The sequence below is a fragment of the Glycine max genome, chromosome 4 (assembly GCF_000004515.6).
Source record: "Glycine max cultivar Williams 82 chromosome 4, Glycine_max_v4.0, whole genome shotgun sequence".
NCBI lineage: Eukaryota > Viridiplantae > Streptophyta > Magnoliopsida > Fabales > Fabaceae > Glycine > Glycine max.
Window position 1 is genome coordinate 6,973,766 of NC_016091.4, and position 26,855 is coordinate 7,000,620.

General features: G+C 34.6%; 4 protein-coding genes across 7 annotated transcripts; 3 read left to right on the forward strand and 1 right to left on the reverse strand.

Moving 5' to 3' along the window:
- Positions 1-215: 215 nt before the first annotated feature.
- LOC100810377 (casein kinase 1-like protein 4) lies at positions 216-6,461 on the forward strand. Of its 2 annotated transcripts, none has more exons than XM_006578161.4 (15): positions 216-565; positions 740-780; positions 1,251-1,320; positions 1,422-1,570; positions 1,798-1,893; positions 2,016-2,086; positions 2,646-2,707; positions 2,790-2,853; positions 2,985-3,069; positions 3,201-3,327; positions 3,900-3,982; positions 4,654-4,708; positions 5,226-5,356; positions 5,564-5,740; positions 5,903-6,461. In XM_006578161.4, exons 1-14 carry the CDS (start codon positions 490-492, stop codon positions 5,735-5,737), a joined length of 1,284 nt encoding a protein of 427 aa, XP_006578224.1. In that variant the 5' UTR covers positions 216-489; the 3' UTR covers positions 5,738-5,740; positions 5,903-6,461. The 2 variants fall into 2 exon arrangements, with proteins under 2 accessions (XP_006578224.1, XP_003522706.1); XM_003522658.5 differs by having other exon boundaries at positions 236-565; positions 5,969-6,461.
- A 146-nt stretch (positions 6,462-6,607) lies between these two features.
- On the forward strand, positions 6,608-11,244 carry LOC100814154 (VAN3-binding protein). Of its 3 annotated transcripts, none has more exons than XM_014774540.3 (9): positions 6,608-7,609; positions 7,718-7,992; positions 8,364-8,417; positions 8,702-8,805; positions 8,897-9,258; positions 9,606-9,770; positions 9,901-9,950; positions 10,657-10,714; positions 10,805-11,244. In XM_014774540.3, coding segments are annotated over exons 1-9 (1,269 nt in total). In that variant the 5' UTR covers positions 6,608-7,608; the 3' UTR covers positions 11,005-11,244. The 3 variants fall into 3 exon arrangements, with proteins under 3 accessions (XP_014630026.1, XP_006578227.1, XP_006578226.2); XM_006578164.4 differs by having other exon boundaries at positions 6,608-7,506; XM_006578163.4 differs by having other exon boundaries at positions 6,608-7,506; positions 8,702-8,770; positions 8,889-9,258.
- On the reverse strand, positions 10,578-14,377 carry GLYI-3 (putative lactoylglutathione lyase). The gene is made up of 9 exons (XM_003522659.4): positions 14,155-14,377; positions 13,882-14,059; positions 13,642-13,766; positions 13,468-13,532; positions 12,824-13,036; positions 12,682-12,729; positions 11,935-12,042; positions 11,685-11,825; positions 10,578-11,247 (listed from the first exon to the last, which is right to left on the reverse strand). The coding sequence occupies exons 1-9, from the start codon at positions 14,273-14,275 to the stop codon at positions 11,206-11,208; spliced, it is 1,041 nt and encodes a 346-aa protein (XP_003522707.1). The 5' UTR covers positions 14,276-14,377; the 3' UTR covers positions 10,578-11,205.
- A 9,842-nt stretch (positions 14,378-24,219) lies between these two features.
- On the forward strand, positions 24,220-26,002 carry TIP4-1 (aquaporin TIP4-1). Its single transcript, XM_003522660.5, has 3 exons — positions 24,220-24,561; positions 24,683-24,921; positions 25,378-26,002. The coding sequence occupies exons 1-3, from the start codon at positions 24,435-24,437 to the stop codon at positions 25,750-25,752; spliced, it is 741 nt and encodes a 246-aa protein (XP_003522708.1). The 5' UTR covers positions 24,220-24,434; the 3' UTR covers positions 25,753-26,002.
- The last annotated feature ends 853 nt before the right edge of the window (positions 26,003-26,855 follow it).

Genomic DNA, 26,855 nt, shown 5'->3' on the forward strand with positions numbered 1-26,855 from the left:
TATGTTTCTTAGCGAGAATCAGAGGAGTAGTAGTCGGTTATTTGTTTATCATTTTTTCCGTTTTCACAACAACAAAATTCAAAACCGTGTAGAATTTTCAATATTGATTTTTAACACCAACTGTATCGTGTAAATAAATTATTAGTGAAAAAAAAACCTTCAAATCTAGTTAAAAAAACATTATAAATATTGAAAATGTGTTTGGCAAACACAAAACAAAATAAGAAACCGTGTTTTTTGAAATTACACATGTGTTGGAACTGTTACCTGGATTGGTTGCTTGTGTTAGGTAACAGCACAGAGGAATGTTGAGCTGAGCTCGCTGGATTGGACAGGTCAGCAACCTACTTTTAAAAGCAAAACAAAAAAACCAAACCCTACATTCCAACATTAATCATACATCTATTCCTCGTCTCCATCATTTTGTGTTGTGCTCGCTCTGTCTCTCTGTCTCTGTAAAGCGCGTTTCAGCACCCGTTACCGGCGAACATGGAGAGGGTAATCGGCGGGAAGTTTAAGATTGGTCGGAAAATCGGAAGCGGTTCGTTCGGAGAAATTTATATTGGTCAGCAACACCACATATGTTTCTTTCTCCTTTGTTTTTGAAATTGATTGGAGTATGCATGTATATTATAATTACAATTATAACATGATAGGCATAGTTAATTTTGCAGTTTTGTATCTATTTATGTACTGTTGTATACATATGCTGATTGGTTATTGTTTTTTTTTTTTCCAGCATCAAATATGGATACCTCTGAGATTGTCGCCATCAAGATGGTTAGTCTTCTTTTATTTCTGGGTTCTCGCCCCTTTACCGTGCCACTCAAATTTCGTTTGTGTTGAATATTAGGACCTGCTTAGGTTGAAATTTTGTTTTTACAAATTACTGTAAAAGTATTTTTATTTTTTTAATTGTATCTTATACAGATCCTTGGAAACAAGAAATGCCAAAATAATGTGAATGGAAATGTAAAATAGGTTCTTAATTTACATAATTTTAGTCTCAGTTTTATTTTTCATGTGCGCTTCCTCAGCATGCGGATGCTGGATATGTGCGGTTGATTACATGGAGTTAGGGATAAGTGTTGGAAACTTGGAATAAGCATAGTCCGTAGTGCATAAAAATGAATAAAAGCTTGTGTCAAGTTTTAATAGAGAACTTTGCTTGTTAGATGTCATATTCAATTATTCAAGAAATATACCAATGGTCTAATTGTGAGTTATGTTGCTGTGTTCTAATGTTGTAGGAAAGCAAGAAGACCAAACATCCACAGCTATTGTATGAAGCAAAGTTATATAGTATTCTTCAAGGAGAAAGTAAGTTATATAAAAGAAGCACCTCAATAATTTAAATGCTCTCAGAACATTTTCCGAGCGTAATGCTAATTCTTTTGTTCTTCTTACTCTTGGAATTTTAGGTGGTATTCCAAGTATGAAGTGGTGTGGCACTGATGGAGACAATAATGTTCTAGTTATTGATCTTCTGGGACGGAGTCTTGAAGACTTTTTTGTCTACTGCGGGAGGAAGTTTTCATTAAAAACAGTTTTGATGTTGGCCGATCAGATGGTAACCACTTATTCATGTCAGCATTGCTTGCCTCAGTTTTCAAGGAACCTGCATTTCTTCCATACTGACTTCTAATTTGTCTTCTGGATATTGCTATGTTTCCTACAAGTTGCTGTATCAGTTTTGTCTTTAAAACTACATGTTTTAGTCAATGCTTGCATCCATGGAAGTTTTCAATGAAAGCGCAATAATAGAAAATTAAGTCGATTTCATTAACTTGACTACAGCTGACAAGAATAGAGTGCATGCATTCCAAGGGATTTTTGCATAGAGACATAAAACCAGATAACTTCCTTATGGGTCTTGGGAGGAAATCAAATCAGGTAATATCCTCAAAATTATTTCTATTTAATGGCTAACTAAGTTGGACAGTTTTCCTCTCTGATAATTCCTTTGATTCCTACAGCTTCTTATATATGTTTTCTGCAATTTGTTACATTTACAGGTTTATATTATTGATTTTGGACTAGCAAAAAGATATAGGGACCCTAACACAAACAAACATATTCCTTACAGGTCTGTTCTGTTCTGTTCAGTTTTATTTTATATTTTTTTATCTCTTCATGTTATGAATCAATGTTTTCCCAGGTGTGGCAGTGTCCTGTGTTGTAAGGTTTTCTAGTGTCACAAATGTATTTGATTGCTTTTCTGTCTCCCTAGATGCCTTTTGATTTTCTGTATATTCAAGTTTATTTTTATGATATTGTGTTAATTAAAGTGATACAGTTTTTCTTCTTGCTTCATTTTTCTTGTTCAAAATTTGTATGGTTAAAATCCGGTAATCATCATGATCTTTTTTGTAACTGGTAGAACCATTGCCTATATTACCATCCTTGCAGTGTATTTTACTAAAATAGATATTCTTTTGTTTTCTGATTTCTGAAGTAAAAGTACATTATTTTTTTTTAGCAATGGGAAGCCTTCCAACTTGTGATCTGTGGAATCTCAAATAATTCTTTTTCTGAATTCTTCTGATTGATTCATTCTCAGTGTTGCTTGTGCTTTACCAGTTTTAGTTTAACTAGCAAGGATCTCATGGCCTAATATTTGTTTTAACCTTAATAAACTCATCCAGAGAGAATAAAAGCTTAACAGGAACTGCACGTTATGCAAGTTGTAACACTCACATGGGAATTGGTCAGTAGAAAGAACTTTTCCCTCTGTATAACTGCAACTTATAACCTACAAATTGCCCACAAATTGGTTTTTATTTTGTCAGAGCAAAGTCGTCGGGATGATTTGGAGTCTCTTGGCTATGTTCTTATGTACTTTTTAAGAGGAAGGTGAGTTTCTTCCTATTCATTGTAACTTTCCAGGCATCCTCATTGAAAAACAAAATGGTGCATGTAAAGTATCGATGGTACCGGTTTTTCAGGTAAATATATGGCTTGACTATCTGTTTCTTGCATTTCAGCCTTCCTTGGCAGGGTTTGAAAGCTGCCACCAAAAAGGAAAAATATGACAATATCTGTGAGAAGAAATTATCAACTCCCATTGGGGTATGTAAATTAAGAGCTTCAAAGAATTTCTATTATTGGGTTAATCAAATTTTAGTTCTTGTCTTGTAGATTTTCTTATTGAAGTTTTCTGTAACTCAGAAGTTTACTGATTCCAGATTTCTTGATATTAGATGCTTTGCAAGTCATATCCTGCGGAGTTTGCTAGTTACTTTCACTATTGCCAATCTTTAACATTTGATCAACACCCAGATTATGGATACTTGAAGCGCTTGTTCCGTGATTTGTTCAAAAGAGAAGGTATTGGTTGTCTGTTTTATCATATTCTTGATTTCAAATACTTTTTCTGCTAGTGGGAAATATAGCCCATTGTTTCGTAAAGATGAAACTTCTTGTATTGATTGATTGCTTTAGATATTAAATGCAGAAGTATGATATCTTAAATGAATGCCACCAAGTATTTAACCTTTCTTCCTCTTTCCTCTTGCTATGCTACATTTTATGCCAAAGTATCTTTATTTTGGCAGAGTTATTCTTCATTGAGTATAAAGCTATAGGTTAGAGATCAGCCCTACTTCAGTACAAAACCATTTATCCAATTTTTATAGTTTATTGTTTTCAACCTTTATTCTTCCTCCAAAATCATGTATTCAAATTTTTCAGGCTGTGCAAATTTTATGAATTGTTTCATTTAATTCTTAATGTTTGTTAGTATTTATGGCCTTATGGGATTAAATAATTTTAGTTGTATCATGCATTACCAATCTTAGGGTTTCAAAGTTTTATTATCATGTTTTTGCTAGTCTCAAGTTATATTTATTTATCTTCTCTTTTGATATAACAATTTTTGTTTGGCTGAATTCAATGAGCAGGATATGATTCTGACTATATATTTGACTGGACCATCCTAAAATATCAGCAGGCGCAACAGACAAAGAAACAAAATCAATCATCTGTTAGTACTTGGACTATTTTAATAGTTATTTTGAATAAATTGCTTGCCATAATGTATCTCCCTTGGAGAAATTATTGCATGGTCACAGACCACCATGGTCCTGGTCAATCTTTACGACACATAATCAAATTATATGAGGTCTTGATAAACTGAAAATTTCGACTATGTGCCATGTGGAGGTTGATCAGTTCCATGGACATGTAGTAGTCCCAGACTATGTAATAATTACCCCCCCCTCCTATTGCGAGTCTGTGACCAATTACCTTTGACTTTTATAGGGCATATCAAGTGAGAACTTCTCTTATTGTGAGAAATGATAACTATAAATTTCAGCCATACAACCATACATGATAAAGGGATGATCAAGATTATAAGTTAGTCAGTGGTCACATGATTACTTAAAAAGTGTTTTGTTTTTCTTTTAATCTTGACCATTCAAATATGATATAATGGTCTATTCTATATTTATAGTTCTCATTTCTCACAGTAATAAGAGTTTCATTTGATATGCTCTCTCTTTCTCTCTCTCTCTCTCTCTATATATATATATATTATTATCTTGCTTGCATTTACTGGAATGTTTTAAGTTATATGGATTTCTTTTTGGCTTGCATATTTAACTTTCTTGATTTTATCCTCTTACTCACTATGTATGTTGTGACAATGTGCAGCCTTCAACTGCAGTGCCTAGCAGTCTAGAACCAGTAGTTGTGGAAAAACATAAAGGTAACTTAGATCTTGTATCATGTGGTTAAAGGAATTATGTACTTTTTCCCAAGAAAGGCAGTATTCTACTAAGTTTGTGATTTGCATGCTGAGATTTGTATTTTCTTGTAGATTGAGTTGAAATTTAAAGTGACATTTTAAGCTTTTAACACTTTTTGGAAAAATTTAAAAGAAAAAGAAATAATTGGTGCTTACACTTTAAGTGAGGTATTTTTGTTGGAACTTTGTTGTCTTGGAAAGCAAAACATAATAGCTTCTGATATGCAAAGATAGTGGCCAATACTCCTCAATATGGATAGATATTTCCCAATTAACTGTTTCTATTATTATTATTATTATTATTATTATTATTATTATTATTATTATTATTATTATCGTTGTTGTTGTTGTTGTGATAAGGAGCTTTTAGTTGCTGTAATAGCGATGAACTGATATAGTCTTACAATCCTGCACTACTGTGAAGGAATGCTCTCTATAGATCACGTTCTCATGCCTATGCTTTACATTCCCTTTTCAGGAGTCAATGATTCAGCTCATGTTACTGTAACAAAAATGTTGGCCAATCTCGAACGTCCAAGTGCACCACGTGTGCAGCCTAAGCCATCTAATGTTCAGAATCTGGATGCCAAGAATCATATTGAGAAACATGTAAGTCACCGTAATGAAATTCCTGCCACTGGCTTTCTTGCTTCTATTCCCTATTTTAAAAATAAATAGCATACCCTCTATGGATTACTAACATATGGTGATATTGCTACTTTCAGTATGTTAGAGTAGTTAGTTCAATTATACTGATTTTTAATTTGAATTTTGTTTAGCTGAAGAAATTCATTTGATTGACATAAATCTTTGCAGGGTGTGAACAATAGTCCATCTACTTCCTCTGCCACTCCCAAATCCTCTACAGTAAATGCCTCGAAACCAGAAAGGCCCGCAGGAACCTCAAACCTTGGTCGTGTATTTGGGAGTAATGCCCGTGTTTCAAGCAGCTGGATTCCTTCACTACGCCGAATTTCTTCTGCCAAATAGTAGGTAAGAAAATCACTTATCTATAATATGAAGTTGAACTCTGCTATATAATTACCAGGCTCTCGGCTTTTTAGTTACTGATTGCTGTATTTTGACTATCACATTTTGTCATAATTGTAGAATATTTTTGGCCTAGCCACTGACTAGGTTTTGTTTCTCGGACAGGATTTGAAGGCCACTTACAGCTTTTTTTCTTTTTTGCAAATGTCGTGTACATATGTTGTCCACCAGAGGAACATTAGACTGTAATGAAAAGCAAGATACACTGACATGACAAGCTTCCTGCACATGACACTATTACCAAATGTATTGGCAGATACATTGTTGTGGAGTGAGGTGGATGCTCTCAATTTTAAGATTTGGAAAGAGGGAAAGTAAGGGAGTATGAACGATTTTGAAGAACGAGGTATGCTGTGGATGTCTACACACGAGGTTCAGGGTAATTTGGTTGGTGGGCCTTAAAATGTGAGAGTTTGGCAGGTTTTTTCTCTCCTAATAATGATGAATCAAACATGTATGAGTGAGGGGAAGCCACAATCATTCTTATTGTACCCGTCTTTTTTTTTTTCCTATTCATCTTTTGTTTTTCAAACATTCAGTATACAAATTCGGTTGTCTTTTCCTTTGTACAGTTTGTTTTGCATACAATATAATCACATTGTACCCCAATCCCAACAAGGGAATTATTCACAAGTCAATCCTATTCATAGCTATTTGAAACTAATCAGATCCATTTTTGTTCTTGTTGAAATGGTGTTGGAGTCCAATCTTTGGACTTGGGTTAGTATTCTAATTTCTTAACCTTCCCGTGGTAGTTAGGATTAAAAGAAGTGTGACAACAAACAAACATTATACATTTTAAATTAATATAGGACCCTGCATACGCTGGTGTATGCACGTCTCTTTCGATTTTGAGGAAATGATAAAGATATTATCAGACTTATATCAAGGAATGAGCGAGTTAACTTTGATGCCTTATACTTGGTGCTGGTGGCTGCATCTTTTCATTGCCAATCGGCATACTTTAAATTTGTTTATCATGTAATGGTCCCCTGAAGGATCGCCAACTGATTGATAAGTCAGAATGACAAATTGTATCAAACTAAACTGTATTTATCTTAGTAATCAGCAACAAAATTAAAGAAAATAAATAGTAAAGAAGGAAAGAAAAGCACCCTTTGTCGTTTGCTTTAATTAACAAGACAGGAGCCACGAGGGAACACTTACCAAAAGAATAACATTGTCTCCATGGTCAAGGAAAACAGTGAAAATAGCACAGACCTGTATACGATAAAAACACGTACCTGGATCCAGTTTGCAATGCTAAACTGAGGTTTATCAAGTTATCAAAATTAAGAAACAATGTACATATGGGTCCCAAAACTCTACTTTAGAAAGTGATAGTGGTGACAAAGCAGAATCCTAGTAATGATGAACTCCGCTGCCATAAAAACAGGTCCTTAACTCTTTGTGCATGAACCACTAAGAGATGGAAATCAAAAGCAACAGCTTAAGTTGGAGACAAGAATGAATGGCCTTTAAATTGGGTGTCCTTTTGCTCAGCACTAAGAATCTTTTACATTGTTTTAATTTTCCTTAATAAAAAACACCTAGAAACAACGTCACATTTTCTTGTTAAATATCTCACTGTTGCTCATTAGTCCTCTCAGCATCTTACCTTTGCGTCTTCAATTCTCACTCATGCCATGAGATTTTTCACCTCCCGTGTCTCCTGACTCGAGTGATTTCCACCTAGTAAATCTTTACAAGTGAGTGGTAACATTCGTTGGTTGGTATAGTGAAGAAACTTCTTTTCATTTCAAGACAACTACTGAATTTTCTTCTTCAGGCACTAGAAGTTATGATATGAGAGTATATAGAAACTTTGACAGAATATGACCAAAAAGACTTCATGCTTTTTGTAAATTTTATGATTAAGCTTCATTCTGATGAAAGAATCTAACTCCTTTTCAATTTCAGTGAGCCCAAGCGCCTCTAACTCTATATGCTCAGTTCATCAGCTGGAGAACATAGATGAGAATGCTCCTGCAGATTGGCCTGCATCATCCTGTCCCCCTCCTGATACTCCAACTGAATCTATGGAGTTCCTTGCGAGATCATGGAGTCTTTCAGCCATGGAACTCTCCAAAGCACTGCACAGCACCAACGTTACAATCTCCACCGGTATAGAGATGCCACTTTCGTGCCCTTCAGGCCACCAATTTGATACCAAGAGTTCCACTGCTTCCAAAGCTGTAAGAACATTGGCTGTGTTTAATTTAAGAGTTATTTGTATTAGGTCATTAGCACTTCTTTTAGCTAGTTTTTTCTTACTTGGCAATGCAGCATGTAAACTGACAATCATGCAAAAGCTATGTTAGTTCTCTTAAAAGATATTCTATTTCTATGCCACACACACACCTGCATTGGGGAAATAGAAAAAAAAGGAGATATTCAAAGCCTTCCAAAGGAGTTTCACGGAAAAGAATTTTTCCATAACCTAGACCCCTTTTGTTCTGGTCCTAGGATTCTTCAATATAAAGAAGCATCTATTATTGCTGTGTGTGTCTATTGCTTTTGTAAGTTAATATTGGTTCTGAACTTCTGATGCAAGATTTTTGTGCAGTTATCTAACGGGTGTTTCCCTCCATTTTTGCCAAAAGACAGTAATGAAAAGAAGGTACTTTACTGCTTCACGTTAACTTATATAGTGATAAATATGATCATATGCAGAAGAAACAATTTGGCCCATTTTTCAGTTTCAAATTTGAAGCATATCATTTGGCCTTAGCCTGCTTTCATGACTAACTGCTTTTTGTTGTGAAGTTGATAATTTCCTCATGCCAATAGCTGAGAACCATCAATGACAAACACTCGCAAGCCACCATTACCAAACCTTGTTTTGTACAGCGAGCGAATTCTTAGTGTGTATAAATTAATAACATAGCAATATGTCATGTACAGGATTTACTTTTACTCCACCAAGCACTCAATCCAGAATTCCTTTCCAGTCAAAACTTGCTCAGAAATGGGGTATCTTGCAATCAACCTCATGATTATCTTCATCAGTTATGCTCAAATACCAACTCAATCTATTACTAAGTATTTTTTTTCATTTATTTTATTATTGGTGCAAATTATTGCTCACCAGCTTTACAGGAGCTTGCTAAGAGGTAGGACAATGGGTAGGTGGTTGAAAGATCAAAAGGAGAGGAAAAAGCAGGAAATTAGAACCCATAATGCTCATTTACACGCTGCAGTATCTGTGGCTGGTGTTGCTGCTGCTATTGCTGCAGTTGCAGCTTCAACAGCATCACCTGAAATGCCTTATGCAAACCAAAAGAACCCTCCCCCAGCTTCTTCTGCAATTGCATCTGCAGCAGCTTTAGTAGCCTCACACTGCATTGAGATTGCAGAAGATATGGGAGCTGAGCATGACCAAATATTAACAGTAGTCAACTCTGCCATTAATGCAAAAACCAATGGAGATATTATGACTTTAACAGCCGGAGCAGCCACAGGTATCAGAATTTACAGTTTATTTCTCAATCTTTGACCAAACTGAATTATAAACAGCTTCACTTGGTAGTGATATAAGTAGGTTGGTAGGATTCATGTAAAAGGCATACACCAAATCAGTTTTAATCTTCAGGTGGATTGCTCAATCTGCAGTTTATACCAAGTCTTCTTGATCCATAAATTAACCTATGCTCAAATGGAAAACAAATGTAAAGAACAATATATATACTTAATGAGCAACTTAATGGTAAGAAAAGCTTGGATAAAACGTGCAATCTATGAGCTCATTTCACACAGATATCGTCTAATACTAACACAAAATATAATGAACTAAATGCTCTGTTGGCAGCCTTGCGAGGAGCGGCTACTCTAAAGGCAAGGCTGCAGAAGGGGCCTGGAGCTACTTCAATTCCTCTAGTTGAGGAAAAGTGTGATGAAAGGAAAGAAGCAAACATCTTGACAGCACTGGATTATGTCTTTAGAGGTGGAGAACTTCTCAAACGTACAAGAAAAGGTATGTTTACTAACATGTTTGTGATAGTGGCTTCATTGAAATGGAAAAGAATAAAAGAAGAATGCCAAATGTTTAAAGCAACTTACATTCCTAATGCCAGTAACCATGCTATTTTAATTGTTAATACCAGGAGCTCTTCACTGGAAGCAAGTGTCTTTCAATATAAATTCAAATTTGCAGGTAATTGCTAGAAGACATTTCATATATCCATTAACAAATCATAGGCATGAGTTCCAATAAATTTTAAGTTAATTACAAGGGCATAGCTGACCAGAAAATTTTACTAATTTTGGATACATTGTCAATGTATAGGAATGAATGCAGTAGCAGCTTTAAAATTATAATTAGAAGTAACATAGAAACTAGGTATCGCCATCTTACTATAATCTCGTCATATCAATCAATTATACATTTGTTTCAAGTCAAAGCATGTGTTAACTATAGTATTCATAAAGTTAAAGGCTTCAATCAGTCAATATTTTTCTAATAAAGAGTAAAGACTCCTACAAATCTTTTCTACATAAAAGTATGAGCTGAGATTCAAGGCATCATTTTACATACTTGTATTGCATGTTATATGTAAATTTCTTAATATTATTTAATGAAATATTTTTTGTTAAGATGGCTGCCCAAGTAGCCTCTCTGCTCAATTGGTAAGGCTGAATTATCTGATCCTCCCCAGATTCCACAATGGTGGGAGCCTCGTGAGAATTGAGAAATGGAATTATGGCAATAATGTAATGTATGTAAAACTATTTTTATATACATAGACAGAGAATCAACTATTAACTCTGAAAATACTTCATAGATCAGAGAAAATCATAATTATTGGTTGTGTCACTGTCTCCATTACCTAGTTATTTGGACTAATACAAACTGACAACAGGTTGTAGTCAAAATGAAAAGCAAGCATATGGCAGGAACATTCACGAAAAAGAAGAAATGTAAGCAAGTTTCATACACAGCACCTATTTATTTTATTATTGCCACTCTCTGTCAACCAAGTTAAGGTATGTTATGGCCTAAAATGGCAGATATAGTCACCGGAGTTTGCAATGATATCCCAGCTTGGCCCGGAAGGGAGAAGGAAGACATCAGTGAAAAGAGGGCATATTTTGGAATAAAAACAACAGACAGGACAATAGAATTTGAATGTGGAAGTAAAGGAGACAAACAGTTCTGGCTTGAGGGGATCCAGTATATGTTGAATTGCCGTGTCAAAGTAACATTATAAAAAAAAATACGATTGACATTGAGATTGCTGTATATATGCCTTTTTTTTTTCTTTCCCTTTCCCTCACACAGTGATTGGAGGGGTTACTTTATTAAGGAGTAGAGTTGACAGTGCCACTGTAAGATTTCACTGACAAAATTGTTGAGACTACCATTTCAGTGGAGATGTAAAGGATCTAGTCATCTAGAACCATGCCTATTGTCACTCTAATTCCTTCAGAAAATCAACATTATCAACAAATGCCTGCAAGAGGTAATAAACAAGTCAAGTTATAAAACAAATAGAGGTTCATGTGAATTTGAACATAATAGGAAGGATTCCATTAGTACATTATGCTATACAAGAAAGAAGTATTTCAACTTTCAAGGTAAACAATTAGAGAACTCTAAGTAGATAGGTATGGAAAAATTTGTGGTAACAATATCAGAACATTTGAAGCACAAATCAAACTCTAAATTTCCCCATGTGTGTCCAGTTTGGTGTTGTACAAAAATCACTAATTTATCCATGTCATTCCTTGCACAATTTTACTATCTCATTACGCATTACACGTTCCACCCATCAATTCATCAACTAAACGCTTATGACTTCACTAGTAGATGTAAACCAAACTTTTTAGTGAGAAAAGTCTTAAAGCACATGATAAAACACATACAAGCAAAAAGGTTAAAAGGTCATACCAATTTCCAACCATCAGGGTCTAAGCAAGCTACAATCTTGGTGTTGATACCTGGCAAGGGCCCAGGTTCACGGATAATCTTCCCTCCACATAATTTGATTGCTTCTGCAGTCTTATAGACATCATTTGTGCCTATGGCAATCTGTTCAAACACAATGAGTTGCATTCTTACAATGGCATGCAGAAAACATTCATGTAGGCCATACAAAATCATAAAATTACTCTTAAAAATAGAAAAGAATAGAATCTACCTGTGCATAACCATTTCCTTTGTCATAATTAGTGACACCATAGTTATATGTCAGTTCTAGAACAGTATTCTTGTCTTCAGGACCATAGCCCATAAAAGCTACTGTGTACTGGAAAACAATCACAATCATTGATAAGCAGCGTCTATAGATGGACATGGAAGGAAAGCATAGCAGAGAATTATCACGAAAAGCATTTCACAAAATATTCACCAGGTACTAAATTTCTAAAACTCCATTTTCACTTGATGGAAATCATTAATACCTAGCCTTCAAAAATACTAAACAGATTCCAACAGGACAGACCTATGTCATGTTCATGATTTAGGTAGGCCAATAAGATGGTATGCACAACTAAAGGGCCAAATAGGTCATTTGGCCCAACTATATAGTCAGAGCACATCACACTGTAAGGTAAGCTTTCTTATGTAGACATTATAAACATAATAAATCTAAACAGTTATTTTTAGAATGTGAGTTTGGACCTAACTCACCACCAAAAGTTAGTTCATAGCATGATATTTATAGAATATATATATTCTATTTTGGGCTTATCTCTAGTATCTAGTCCATGTGGGACTAGATTTTTTTCCAATACACTCCTCACACTCAACATTATTGGACTTAGCGCGTGGATGACATGATAGGTGACCCGTTCTTAATGGATCTAGGATAGGCATATAAAAATGTGGGTTTAATGTTAGGAACACATAGTCATGCATCTGATAAATAGCTGCAAGTAGAAGTTACCTTCTGCTCGGGGTTGTCCCTCTTGCGGAGAAGTTTCATTCCAACAGCCTTTGAAATCAAACAAAGACAAGGAAAAACATTAAGCTACCAGTGATGAAGGAACCTTCACGATAAGCAGATAAGATCATTAAGAACTACTCACTTTTTCATAAAAGGCTATGGCACGATCAAGATCACCTACTCGAAGCATCACTTGGCATAGGGGTTCAGATGTAGGTCTTCTCTCCAAAAGTTCAAACTTATAACCATCAGGATCTTCAATGAAAGCAATAACTGCACTGCCATCTTTAACAGGCCCGGGTTCCCTTGTAACCTTTCCTCCTTTTGCCTTTACTAGATCTACTCTTTTGTAAATCTACAAATTTGCGGTATAAATAATAATCTTAATTGTCTGAGAAAAATCGTACAGTATAGATGAACACTGAACACCGACAAATGGAGATTTTGCGCTAAAAGTCACTCTTAACTGCCATTTAGTTGTTAAATTCCTAATTTCCTATAGGAATTTCTTTCTGCGACCATAACAAAAGAATTTTAACACACCTTAACTAACGACTTCATTAATTGGAGATAAATGCTTGAAAGTCATTCAACAAGTGCAACAAAAAAATATAAGGTATTTAAAGTAACAGTTGCATATAAGTTGGTCTTCCTCTTCCATATTCAAGTAAGACAAAACCCAGATTGGATTAATGATAATCAAACAGTTTCTGTGCTTTGCATTGTATATATGTAGTTGCAGTTGTACACAATAATGGATTATTATCTTTTAAAAAAATGGCTTACATCTTCAACTGCAACACCAAAATGACCAAAGCCACTTCCAATGTCATAGTTATCCACTCCATAATCTGCGATCTCCATGAAATAGCAAGTATGATGAGAAGCAATTTTGTGATAAGTTACAAGCATATACATAATGATTATACAGAAAAGAGTGGCATTCAAATCTCAACTCACTGTAGGTAAGTTCAACTGTAAAATTGGAATCTTCAGGCCCATATCCAAGAAAAGCATTAGAATATCTGTCTTCAGGTATATCACGTTGTCTCAATAGCTTCATGCCAAGGCATTCAGTGTAAAACCTGCATGCACCACAACAATGTAATCAAATTACACACATCGCTACTGAATTAGATTTCACACGTTTATATTAAAGCATCAGTGAAGCATCATTTCCAAAATTAAAGTACAGCATACTTTATAGTCTTCTCCAAGTCTCCAACACGGTACACAACATGGAGAAACCTTCTGTTGTCATTTTTGACCCAGTCAAACAAATCTTTCTCTGGTTGGGCTAGTTTTTCTGCAGCAGAAGCCTCTACTACTCTTAACAACTCTGGTCCTTTTGCACCAAATAACTGAGCTTGTGGGAGAGCTGAATAACCAAATGATGTAGCAGAGAACCAAGTTATAACTAATGCTATTTCAGTCTTTGTGAGTAAAATGGACAAGAAAGGTGCATTAGCTTACCAATGCTACCAGTGGAGACAAGGTGAAAGAGAGCAAGTCTTCTTGATGAAGTACATGATGATGATGAAGTGGTACATGGTCTCAGCATTGAAGCAGCTGGTAACATTAAGGATGATGACATAGCTAATCAAATAATGTTGTTCCTTTTCTCAGTAAGTCACAGTGTACACCTTCAACATCTGTGTCTCTCCTATGTGAGTTGTTGTAATATGGTGTACTATTTTCTTATTGGCTATTGCTATATCCAAATCCATTCTGCATGTGCAGGTATGTAAGAGCCACAATTTACAGACTTTCATTGTATTGGACTGTTTTTTTTATTGGTCCATGTTGGATTGGACTGTTGGCCTGCTACAAATTACAGACTTTCGTGGGATTTCGCCTAGAGTGTTGCTAGGTGCACCAGCATTTTTACTGGTGCACCCAGCAAAAATATAAAATGCCAAAATTGCCCCTATCAGCTTTCTTCCTTAAAATGCCAAATTTTTTTCCGGAACAGCTTCTTACTCCATTTTCAAAGAGCTTTCTTCTCGTTTTCCACTTTTTCCTGCGGCATTGTCTCTGGTTCGTGGGGGTAGCAAGGTTGAGTGCAGCGGTGAAGGTGAAGTTTCCGACGTGAAGCTTTGCGGTGGTCGGTGGCGGCAAACAAGGTACGCAGATGGCGTTTGTGCGTCGCGGACGTACGGATGGCTTCCGGATCAAGTTGATCCGTAAAAAGCTTACGGATCAACTTGATCCGGAAGATTGTTACGGATTAACTTGATCCGTAAGTTCCGGATCAAGTTGATCCGTAAGTTCCGGATCAACTTGATCCGTATGTGTATTATTTTTTGTATTTGCTGTTTTTGCATCTGTTTTTGCATTTTTGCATCTGTTTTTCCATTAATTTTCCTTTTTTATTTTAAATTACTAATTTTTTTGTATGGTCATTTTTTGTTTGATTTGGTTAGATGGATGAAGATGAGTGGATGTATGAAATAATGTCTGAACGAGCGGATATGGATTATGAAAATGCAGAATCATGTGGTGCGAATGAACCACATGTTGATTGTTCGGAAGCGTTCAAGACTTCTCAGGTTATAATGTTAATGCTTGTTACATATTTAATAAAATGAATATTGGTAGAAAACTTAAATTATGTGGTTTTTGTAGGTGTTTGAGTGCCGAGAGGATGTTTTGCGGTGGGCTCGATCCGTGGCTCATGAAAACAGATTTGTGGCGGTGATTTTAAGGTCGGACACAAACACAGGTAGTAGAGGAAGAAGTACGTTTGTGTTAATTGGCTGTGAAAGGAGTGGCGAGTATAAGTGTAGGAAAAAAGAATTTATCAGAAGAGACACTGGGACTAGGAAATGTGGGTGTCCCTTCAAGCTTCGTTGCAAGCCAGTGGCTGGAGGAGAAGGCTGGATGGTGAAGTTGATTTGTGGAGTGCATAATCATGAATTTGCCAAGTCATTAGTTGGACATCCATATGCGGGGCGATTGACTAAAGCTGAAAAGACACTTATTGCTGATATGACGAAGTCCATGGTGAAGCCAAGAAACATTTTGCTAACTCTGAAGGAACACAATGCCAATAGCTGTACGACTATTAAACAGATATACAATGCAAGAAGTGCATTCCGTTCTTCCATAAGAGGAAGCGATCTTGAAATGCAACATCTGATGAAGCTTCTTGAACGTGATCAATATATTTATTGGCACATAATAAAGGATGAAGACGTGGTTCGTGATATCTTTTGGTGTCACCCTGATTCAGTGAAGTTAGTCAACGCATGCAATTTGGTGTTTTTGATAGACAGCACCTACAAAACAAACCGGTATAGACTCCCATTGCTCGATTTTGTTGGGATGACACCGACTGGGATGACATTCTCTGCCGGTTTTGCATATGTGGAGGGTGAACGCGTTAATAATTTGGTATGGGCTTTACAACGCTTTCGAGGCCTTTTTTTAAAGCGTGATGCCCTCCCTGGAGTTATTGTCACTGACAGAGACCAAACATTGATGAATGCAGTGAAAGATGTATTCTCTGAATGCACAAATTTGTTGTGCATCTTTCACATAAACAAGAATGTGAAGGCTAAATGTAAATCACTAATTGCGCAAAAAAATGCTTGGGATTATGTCATGGATTGCTGGGGATCTCTGACTGATTGTCCTTCAGAATAGCAGTTTGATGAATACCTGAAGAAGTTCGAAGTAGCTTGCGCACCTTGGCCAATATTTGTTGACTATGTCAAGGAAACATGGATAATACCACACAAGGAAAAATTTGTTTCTGCCTGGACTAATAAGGTGATGCACTTAGGAAACACAACAACAAACAGGTATGAAATTGTTCAACTATTTCTATTAACGTTGAAAAATTTATGGAATTGTATTATTGTATATGTTTATTTTTATTTGTGTATTTGAAATGTAGGGCTGAATCTGCTCACTCGTATTTAAAAAGATTGTTACAAAATAGCATTGGAGACTTATGTAGTGTGTGGGATGCCGTGAACAACATGATTACGTTGCAGCACACACAGATTAAAGCATCATTTGAAACAAGTACACATGTCGTTGGACATGTGTTCCAAAAAACCTTATACAGGAGGCTGCTTGGAATGGTTTCAAGGTATGCTTTAAATCAGATTGCTGCTGAATTTGAGCGTGTTCACTATGCTGGCAAGAATCCCTTAAGTTGTGGTTGCGTGGTGAGAACCACGCTTGGTATTCCTTGTGCTTGTGAGCTATCCAAATATGTTGGTGGTTGCATCCCACTTGATTCAATTCATATGTTCTGGAGGAGACTCAGTTTTTCAGACCAAGGGTTATCTGAGCCCGAGGTGGGCATCAAGGACGTAATGGAAACAATATACCAAAAATTTGAAGAACTTGATGTTTGTGGCAAGTTTACTCTAAGAAGTAAACTTTGGGAAATTGCACACCCTGATCAGAATTCGATGTGTCCTCCTCCAGCAAAGGTTAACACAAAGGGGGCACCGAAGAAAACTACGAGTAGGAACCCAAGGTCAACAAGCGCGATCCATCTTACTGGGAGAATGTAGATGCCTTTGAATCACAACAAAATAACAATTCGTCCGTGAGACGTTCTGCATCATCCTTTGAGCAACCGATTCGAAGAACGATGATGCCCATGTTGGACCAGTTTCAGCCATTTATGCACGACTTCATTGATAAGATTGTTGATGTCAAAGGTGATGGTAACTGTGGATATCGATCGGTTACCAGTTTATTAGGTATGGGTCAAGACTCTTGGTCGGTGGTCCGCAACCATCTGCTTAAAGAACTTGCCAATTTCTCAAAAGACTATGTCAAGCTCTTTGGTGGCACGGAGAGATTTGAGGAATTAAGGATGTCACTACTTGTTGATGGGTTAACCAAGGTATTTAATTTATGAATTTGATTTTTAAGACTTTAGTTTGAAATTAAGTTTGACGTGCATATTTGTTTTATTCAAGTGACAACGGATAAGTGGATGGATATAACGGACATGGGACATGTCATTGCATCAAGGTATAACGTAATCGTTGTATCCTTGTCTAAACAACAAAGCATGACATTCTTTCCCCTTAGAAGTCAACCGCTGACAAATTCTTCATTGCATCGTATAATTTGTATCGGTCATGTGTATGACAATCATTTTGTTGAGGTACATTGTAGATATAAAGTGTTTTTTTTATGATTATGCAATGACTTTTGTAGGATTGAGTTAACATTTTTTTCGCATACACAACAAGTTTATTTAAAAGAACGTTGTCTCTTACCGCCTGTATCATTGTTATGATCTAGCAATTGTCATCCGCAGGCGAAGTCATGGCCAAATCCATATATTAGCAGAATGCAGCATTACAAGAGCTTCATGATGTTCAAGAGAGACTATGTTGACTTAAATGATGATTGAACATGTAATTTATAAATGCCTGATCGTTTTGAACATGTAATTTATTTGTTACGTCCACAACAAAATTATTACTTAATTCTAAAAAAGCATGTATGATATATCGTTGTCTGACTTGACTGCACATTGTGGAAAACCGTGTTTGATAAATTGTTGTCTGCATTAACATAAAGCGCATGAAAGGACCCTGCACAGCATGACTACACATGCAGATCTGATGCAAGCTAAAGCATGTCATGTCATTCGTGTAGTTGACAACACATACAGAAAGCATGTGCATGCGTATTTTCAATCTTTAAAAAATGCAGCACTAATATTAAAACTCATCTATATATATGGCACAACCTAACCTTGTAAGAAAGCACAAGTTTCAGTATCAACCCAAGTCTTACAAAAACTATGGCATTCTTGGGAGAGACAAGTAGTCAGACAGTTGTGAACTCTACATTAGGTTTTATTTTTCCAAATGGATCCATTGTTCACAACGACAGTGGTGTTTCCTTCCAAGCTTTCACTCCAGTTCCCATTCGAGTACCTAACGGGTGTGATTTTCAAACGTTAAAAACCAGAATACACAATACCCTTAAGCTAATCGACAAGCAATTTTTGGATGAAATTTACTACCGGCAGCCTTTCACGTATGCAGGTAATCAATTTCGGTTTCAATGTATGCAACTGAAAGATGATGCTGATTTTAACACAATGTTAATGTGTAATCATGAATTTTCGTTTGTTGGTCCGATTGAGTTATTATGTAGCATTGCTAGAACCCCAGATGATATTTTAAACTTACTTGAAACTACTATGACCCCTACTCATGATGCCCTGCTATATTACAATGGGAGGTGGAACATGTCACGCCAAAATGAGTTTGTAGGTTACTCGTTCACAGGAAAAAATCCCAAAAACTTTGACATTCCCACCGGATGTACCATGGATGAACTGAAGGATTTGATCAAACAAGTTGCGCCTCGTGGGATTCCCCCTTATGGTGTTGATGAAACACAAATGGTAACGCGATTGTTTTTTCGGAAACCAAGTCACCATGAGTATTCAGAAAAAGTTATAAAATTTGAAATAATTGAACTCAAAACCAACGAGGACGTGATGAAGGTGCTCATTGAGTCTAACTACTGGAAAAAGATTGGGCCAATAGAAATTTTAGCTGTTTTCAGTAAACCTTTACCGCAAATGGAAGACGAGTTGTCCTTGTCGCAAAATTAGCATGAGTTAGTTAGTTGTAGTATTTTATGGAAATTTAATTTCGTTTGACTATGTTGAAGTTAATGTACTGTTTCAATTCATGTATTGCATAATCGTTTTCAATTACAAGAATCTCAACTAAAAAAATAGATTTCTATATATAACAAACTAATTAATAAATTGTTTTTCTTCTTACGGATCAAGGTGATCCGTATGTTGATCCGTAAGACACTTTACGGATCAAGTTAATCCGTAAGTGTCTTACGGATCAACGTACGGATCACCTTGATCCGTAAGAAGGAAAACAAGTAGGGGCAATTTTGCCATTTAAGAGCTTTGCTGGGTGCACCAGCAATAATGCTGGGTGCACCTAGCAACACTCTTTCGCCTATTATCCTTTGCTCGAACCCAAAATGGGAATTGATATTAAACCCTCCAAAATTACTTTTGGCCCCTATCATGAATGTGCAAAATACTAAAATACCCTTTTGCTTCTTTCCTCCCATATTGGCACCCACCTCACCCTTTCTGGCAAATCAACAGAATCACAATTTTTGTCGTGTCACATAAATTGTTACACAACAGAATCACGATTCTGTTATATTGAAATTGTAACAACAGAATGTAACATGAATTCCAACAAAATGGAATCATTGTTCCATTGTATAACAATTTATGTAGTAGAATCATATTTTTGTTGTGCTTCTTTTTCCAAAAAAAAATGATTTTGTTGCACAACAGAAGTTTGATTCCATTATACACTATGTAACAAAATCATACTTTTGTTATACTTTCTTAATTGATCTCCACTTGTACAATATAATTATGATTTTAAGGTGCAATTTTTTTGCACACCTAGCTACACAATGAAAACATACATCTAGTGGGATGTAAAAAAAGAGTACAATGTTTTTCGTACCTCCACTAGTGTAGTGGAAGTGTGTTTCTATTGTGCATTGTAGGGAAAAATATCTTTGGAATTTGAGAATGTTGATAGGGACTAAAAGTAATGTGGTTAGGGGCCAATAACAACCCCCACCCAAAATATACAATAGATTATAGGATGAAAAGATAGTGTAAACATCCTTCATTTTTTTATTTTTTATCTTGGGTTAAAATTAAATTTCAGCTACAAGATTTTAATATGTTTAGCTGGATAAATATGTCATTTTTAAATAGATACGACATATTCAAATTCTAACCACTTCAAATATTTATGGTCATAAATCTTAGTTTTGACATAAATGAGTTTTGACCACAATTTAAAGAGTGATGGATGTTGTGCTGAATATTATAGGCAAAATTGTATTTTTTGGTCTTCTTAATTGTTTTCAATTTTGATTTTAGTCTCCATTTAAATTTATTCATGAATTTAGTCCCTTAATTATGTCAAATCGTGTAAATGTGGTCTTCAAGCTCATATTTGAACGTTGACTGTTACAAATAAAGGTCAACTGTCATGTGTCATGTTCTGATTGGACATGAAAAGGTATATCTAAGAATCAACTTTAATATTTTTCTATTCATTGTCCAATCGTGACTGTCAATGTTTCCTTATAACCATCAACGTTCAAATCTGAATTTGTAAACTACATTTATAGGATTTAACATAATTTGGGGACTAAATTCACAAATAAATTTAAAGGAAAACTAAAATAGAAATTAAAAATAACTAAGGGGATCAAAAATACAATTTTATCAATGTTATATAAAGAGTGATACTATTCGCATAACATTTTATGTGCTGGATTATTAGCTAAGTAAATAGTATATTATTGTCTCTAAATTAGTTTATATGGTGACTGAATAATTTTGGTTTCTAAATCAGTTTCTAATTAATAAATTTGAAGTAATGAAGAAACTTAGCCCGCCACGATGATTGACCATGCAAAGTTTTTGCTTTTAAGTTAACAATATTTTATTTAATTAAATTTTACATATAAGTAAAAAAAAAAATCCTAATTGAGATTTTTTAAATGAAAAACCAAATATGTACACGATATCTCAATAATGTGCCGTACGTAGTTTACGTGTCTGCTGCTTTTCCTATATTATTTTTGCTCAAAGTCGAGGGGGCAAAGTAATTTCAATAATGTGCTGTACGTAGTTTATGCGTCAGTGCTGCTTTTCCTTGATTATTTTTGGCTCAAAGTCTAGGGAGGAAAGTAGAATCTTAATGCGGCTTGTCCTCATATATCATTACTAGCACCAAATGTAACTTCAACCTTTTAATTTATATGAAGTAATTATGATCAATGATTTCGAGGAAAAGCTTTCAAATCGATTAACGTTCTTTCCTTGTCACAATATAGTAGTAACAACTTTGTATCTGCCCTGAATTTAGCCAGTACACAAGCCTCCTAGGCCACGATTGTTATGCAAAGTGACTTAAGGAGATAATTGGTCGATTTCTTTATGATGAGATGTTACTCAATCCCATAAGTTGGGTGTACTTAAACAAAAACATTGGCGGGACTAAAGAGCTTATTCCAGCTAGAACATTTCATATCATTTAAGATCAAATGAAGACTAATAATTATTTATAAATATTTTTTTCTCTAAACCTAAAAGAAGCCTTTTAATAAAGAAAAAAAAATTGTAATTGTCTATCAAACACCTAAGCCGATAATACTTTAGATACATAAATCTTATTGATGTCTACGAATTTGAAGTGGAAACATTTATAATAAAGGGGTAAGCTATATATTTTTTTCAATCCAGTCTTCATTTCAAGTTTAGAAAGGAAAATAAAAATTTTAATATTTGAAAAGTATTATAGGTATTATAATGTTACGGATCAATATTTTGATGACTATGATTTATCCTAACATTTATAAATTATTAATAACACGCACTTTAATTAATTACGAAAAAAATTAATATGATAATAAAGTAATTATTTATTAAAAATTAAATCGCGATATATATATATATATATATATATATATATATATATTATTTTTTTTATAAAAAAATCACTTGTAATATATTACTAATAAACTAATTAAGATTTTTTAATATTAAATATATTTAAGAGCCTAAAAGACCTAAGGACCGGTCCTGTATCTGAAATTAACTTTGCCTGTAATTCCGTTGACCTAATTAAGGGTGATGCGCTGGCGTTGGAGAATTGAAATTCTTAATTAAGAAAAGATTATTCTTTATTTTAAAGAAAAACTCGTCCATTAAAAATTGATGTGGGTACAGTGACCATGTAATGACAGATCAGAGAGAAAGTAGTGGCATGGCACCATCGTCATCATCATGTGAAAATACTAATTATTAAGTCGACAGTTTTTGTTTTTAACTTTTTATTTTTATGTTGAAGTAAAGTAGAGAGTTGATGAACGCTACGACGTCCCTTTTACATGGCCCACTGGCTAAGTTCTAACCCTAGTCCCCTCCCTCACAGTCAGAATTGATAATATTTTTGTGTATTATTATTAGTTTAATTTATTTTAAAATAATAATATTTCAATTGAATTTATACAAAAATAATAAAAATAATATTTATTTCTTTAAATATAATATTTCTTTTACAAAATATACACTAGTATATGTGTACGAATCCAAATGTCAATAGCTGAACATGATTCGTGGTTTGTAATTTTGGCATTGAAAAAAAGTTAAGGCATCTTTAAATTAGTTTATTTTACATGTTTTTACTGAAAAATTTAAAATGATTATTTCTATAATCTTTTAAAAATGGAACGAGAAAGTGAGATTTGAGTAAGGAATTGAATGACAAACAAAATATATATCTTTTTTTTTTATATAGATTCAAAGGATTGATCATTTTTTATTTTTTGATACATATTATATATATAATTGTATACTAGAGTATGTTTCATTTGGTTTCACTCCCCCAGTTCTACACATAGAGATGTAGTTGCATCTGTAAGCATCAGTGCAAATAAAAAACTGGGTGCTGGCTATACTTTTTTTATAGAGAAAATTCTTGAATACACTCTTTATATTAAGGACCCAAATTCTTGTATGTTTATGCAATGATGTTACGGGGGAGTTTCTATTGTCTGTGTTATTAACTTATATTTTCCTTTCTTTTTTTGTTTGTTTGCTAGTGTACCTTGTTTAATATTCCAAGAAAAAAAGTGGCTTTCATGGTATCGGACAAAATAATATAGTTAATTGATGTGGATTAAGCTGAACCGGTGGAATGCTCATGGAGTCTCATGTGCTACTGAAGAAGTACTGAGGCTGAAAAGATTTTTCCCCCTACATTATATATTTTAAATTTAATAAAAATATACTATTATAAAATGTATACTCCTTTGAGCTATCAAATAAATGATCACTTTTTTTATATACTTTTAATAAATGTATATACTCCTGTTAGAGTTGTCAAAGTCTTATCAATCATTTTTTAACAAAATTTATTATTCATTTTATCTTAAGTTATATTATTCATTTTTTTATATAGAGTAATTGAGCTAGATATGTAATCACATATCTTAGACTCGAATATGAAATCACTTGTAAAACTCAAAGATGAGATACTTTTAAAATAAAAAAAATCTTATTTAACCTTTTCTTTTAAATTAAATTTAGTAATTATTAGAAAAGAATAGATTAATTAGTATGATTTTTTTAAACTTAAATAGTTGTCTCGAATTCGGCATTTTCAAAAGAAAAACGCTATTGTACATAAATTATCTCACATAAAGAAGAATGAAACCTACACAAATTTATGAATTTTAAAAAATTTCAGTTAATAAAAAATACATCTAAAAAAGTGTGTTAGAAAGTAGTATTTTTAATGCTTATCTTATTAACATTTCTCATCATTCATGTGTCTAACAATAGTAATTGGTATTAGTAAAAAAAAAATGGTATTAGTCAAGGCTGGACACCATGTGCAAACCTAGCTAGTAGCATTCAGGTCACTTGCACTTGTGAGTTATGAGTCATGAAAGGTTGGACATAATTATCAATATCCTTTTTGTTAGCGTACAAAGCTATTAGTCAACGGGGGTGTCCAATAGCATTCAAGTCCACTTGCATTTCTGAGATGTGAAAGGTGATTATGAATATGCTTTTTTCTTTGCATTATTGCATATAAATTGGCAACATATGGTACCACTTATGTTCAATGTGGGAACCAAGTAATTTTGGTCATTGATTAATTCTGCAATTGAGCAGAGGAGCCATGGCCAAAATCGCACTTGGAAGCACCCGAGAGGCCACTCAGCCAGACTGCATTCAGGCCCTCATCGTTGAATTCATAGCCACCTTCCTCTTTGTCTTTGTTGGCGTTGGTTCTTCCATGGTCGTTGGTATCTATCTACTAATCACCTTCTTAATTACTTCTAATATATTACATCACCATCTTATAGAATAATTAATTATGACTTACTTACCTTGGTTTTGGATCATGTTCTTTTTCCTTAATTTTAGACAAGCTTGGTGGGGATGCACTAGTGGGATTGTTTGCTGTGGCCGTGGCACATGCACTTGTGGTGGCTGTAATGATCTCCGCCGCCCACATTTCCGGTGGCCACCTCAACCCCGCCGTCACCCTTGGCCTCCTCGCCGGTGGTCACATCACTATCTTTCGTTCCATGCTCTATTGGATTGATCAATTAGTAGCAGCCGCAACAGCTTCTTATCTCCTTTACTACCTCTCAGGAGGACAGGTAATAAAATTCGTTAAAAAAATGTCCTTTTTTTTTTTGTAATTATATGTTAAAAAATCAAAATATATAATACTTTTCAAATCAAATTTACCCTTAATCAGCTCGCAGTCAAGACTTCAATCTCTAGGTTCGTGTCCTACAAATCAAATTAATCTTAATAATTCAAAAAATTAATTTTCAAATTTCTACTATGAAATATTCTGGATTTATCAAATCAAATGTGTCCTATAAAATGAGTTTAATTTGAACAAATAATTATGATTTTCAAAGTACAGTAGACTTATTGTATAGGACAATTAATTTATCATCAGATAACTGTATAAAAAAATCCTTACACTACAACTCCATTTGAATTAAATTAACATACTTAAGTTGCAGTATTCCGTTCAATCTCATCCTTCTAGCTTCTTATTTGTATATTAGGGTATGCATCAATGTGTATTGTTTGTTTTGCAGGCAACTCCAGTTCATACGCTGGCCAGTGGAGTGGGGTATGGTCAAGGAGTAGTTTGGGAGATTGTGTTGACGTTTTCTTTGTTGTTCACTGTGTATGCGACCATGGTGGATCCCAAGAAGGGAGCACTTGCTGGGCTTGGGCCAACGCTGGTTGGGTTTGTGGTTGGGGCCAACATCCTCGCAGGTGGGGCTTACTCTGCTGCTTCTATGAACCCAGCAAGGTCTTTTGGGCCTGCCTTGGTCGCTGGAAACTGGACCGATCATTGGGTTTACTGGGTTGGGCCTCTCATTGGTGGTGGCCTTGCTGGTTACATCTATGAGACTTTCTTCATTGACCGATCTCATGTTCCACTTCCTCGTGATGAAGAAAACTAAACAATAGGATTGACAACTTGCACTTTCATCCCTTCTTAAAAAATGCTGCATTATTGTAGTTAATTTAATCTAATAATAATCTTTTTTTTTGCGTGTTATGTATGTTTGAAAAGGTCTATTTATGTATAATATATCGTTAAATGATCTTCCCCAAAATAAGATCAACGATTTAGTTGAGATCTGGCACCCTGTGTAGACTTTGTGGACAGGAATGAATGAATAAATATATATTTCAATGGCTTCTGCTTTAGATTTGAGAAAAGGAATTGAGACAAGTGGTAGTGATATGTATAAATTATTTTATATAGTACATATACATTAAATTAAATTCATGTTTAGTTGTTTTAATGACATAAAAATGTTCAATTATTGAATGTGGTCTTTGTGATCTGATGTTTATACCAAATTAAATACGACAAGATAAACGTGAGTGTCTAACTGTATATAGACACACGAGTTGTTACGCATATTATTCTTGTAGTACATGTCCAACCAAAATTAATTTATTAGTATAAATATTATGCGTTAATATTAACATTATTATACATTAATAGTGTATATAATTTTCTTACCATAAAAAATATTGTAATTGAATCATAACATACACAGACGCCATAAATTTAGTTCCCCCCCCCCCCCTTCAAAATAATGCTTTTTCTTCAAGCTTTTTATAATTTTGTATTTTAAAATAATTTAAATATGCAATAAATTAGTTTGAAACCATTAAATAATTTAATTCATTCTTAAATGCGGCGGAGCTAATCGTTGATTATTCTTTTCAGGCTCATGAATTTTGCTTTCACTCTTGTCAATGCTCAATATCGTGTTAGGTTGTTTATTTATGTCCCTTTCTACTATTGGAAACGCAGAAAAGAGGGGGTATGTTTATGTTTACTAAGAATCTTGAATTCATTTTCTCTTCTAAGCTTGAAAAAGAATGTGCAGGTTGTGAAAACACAACACTCCTTGGCCAAATTTAGAGTCCAATGCACTCCCATCGCCTCCGCATAATGGGGTAGAAACTAGGTACGTAGGGATAAATTTGGATATGCAACTCAATCTGTGAAAACTGCACCTAGATCAGTTGTTCTATTCTATTGCCA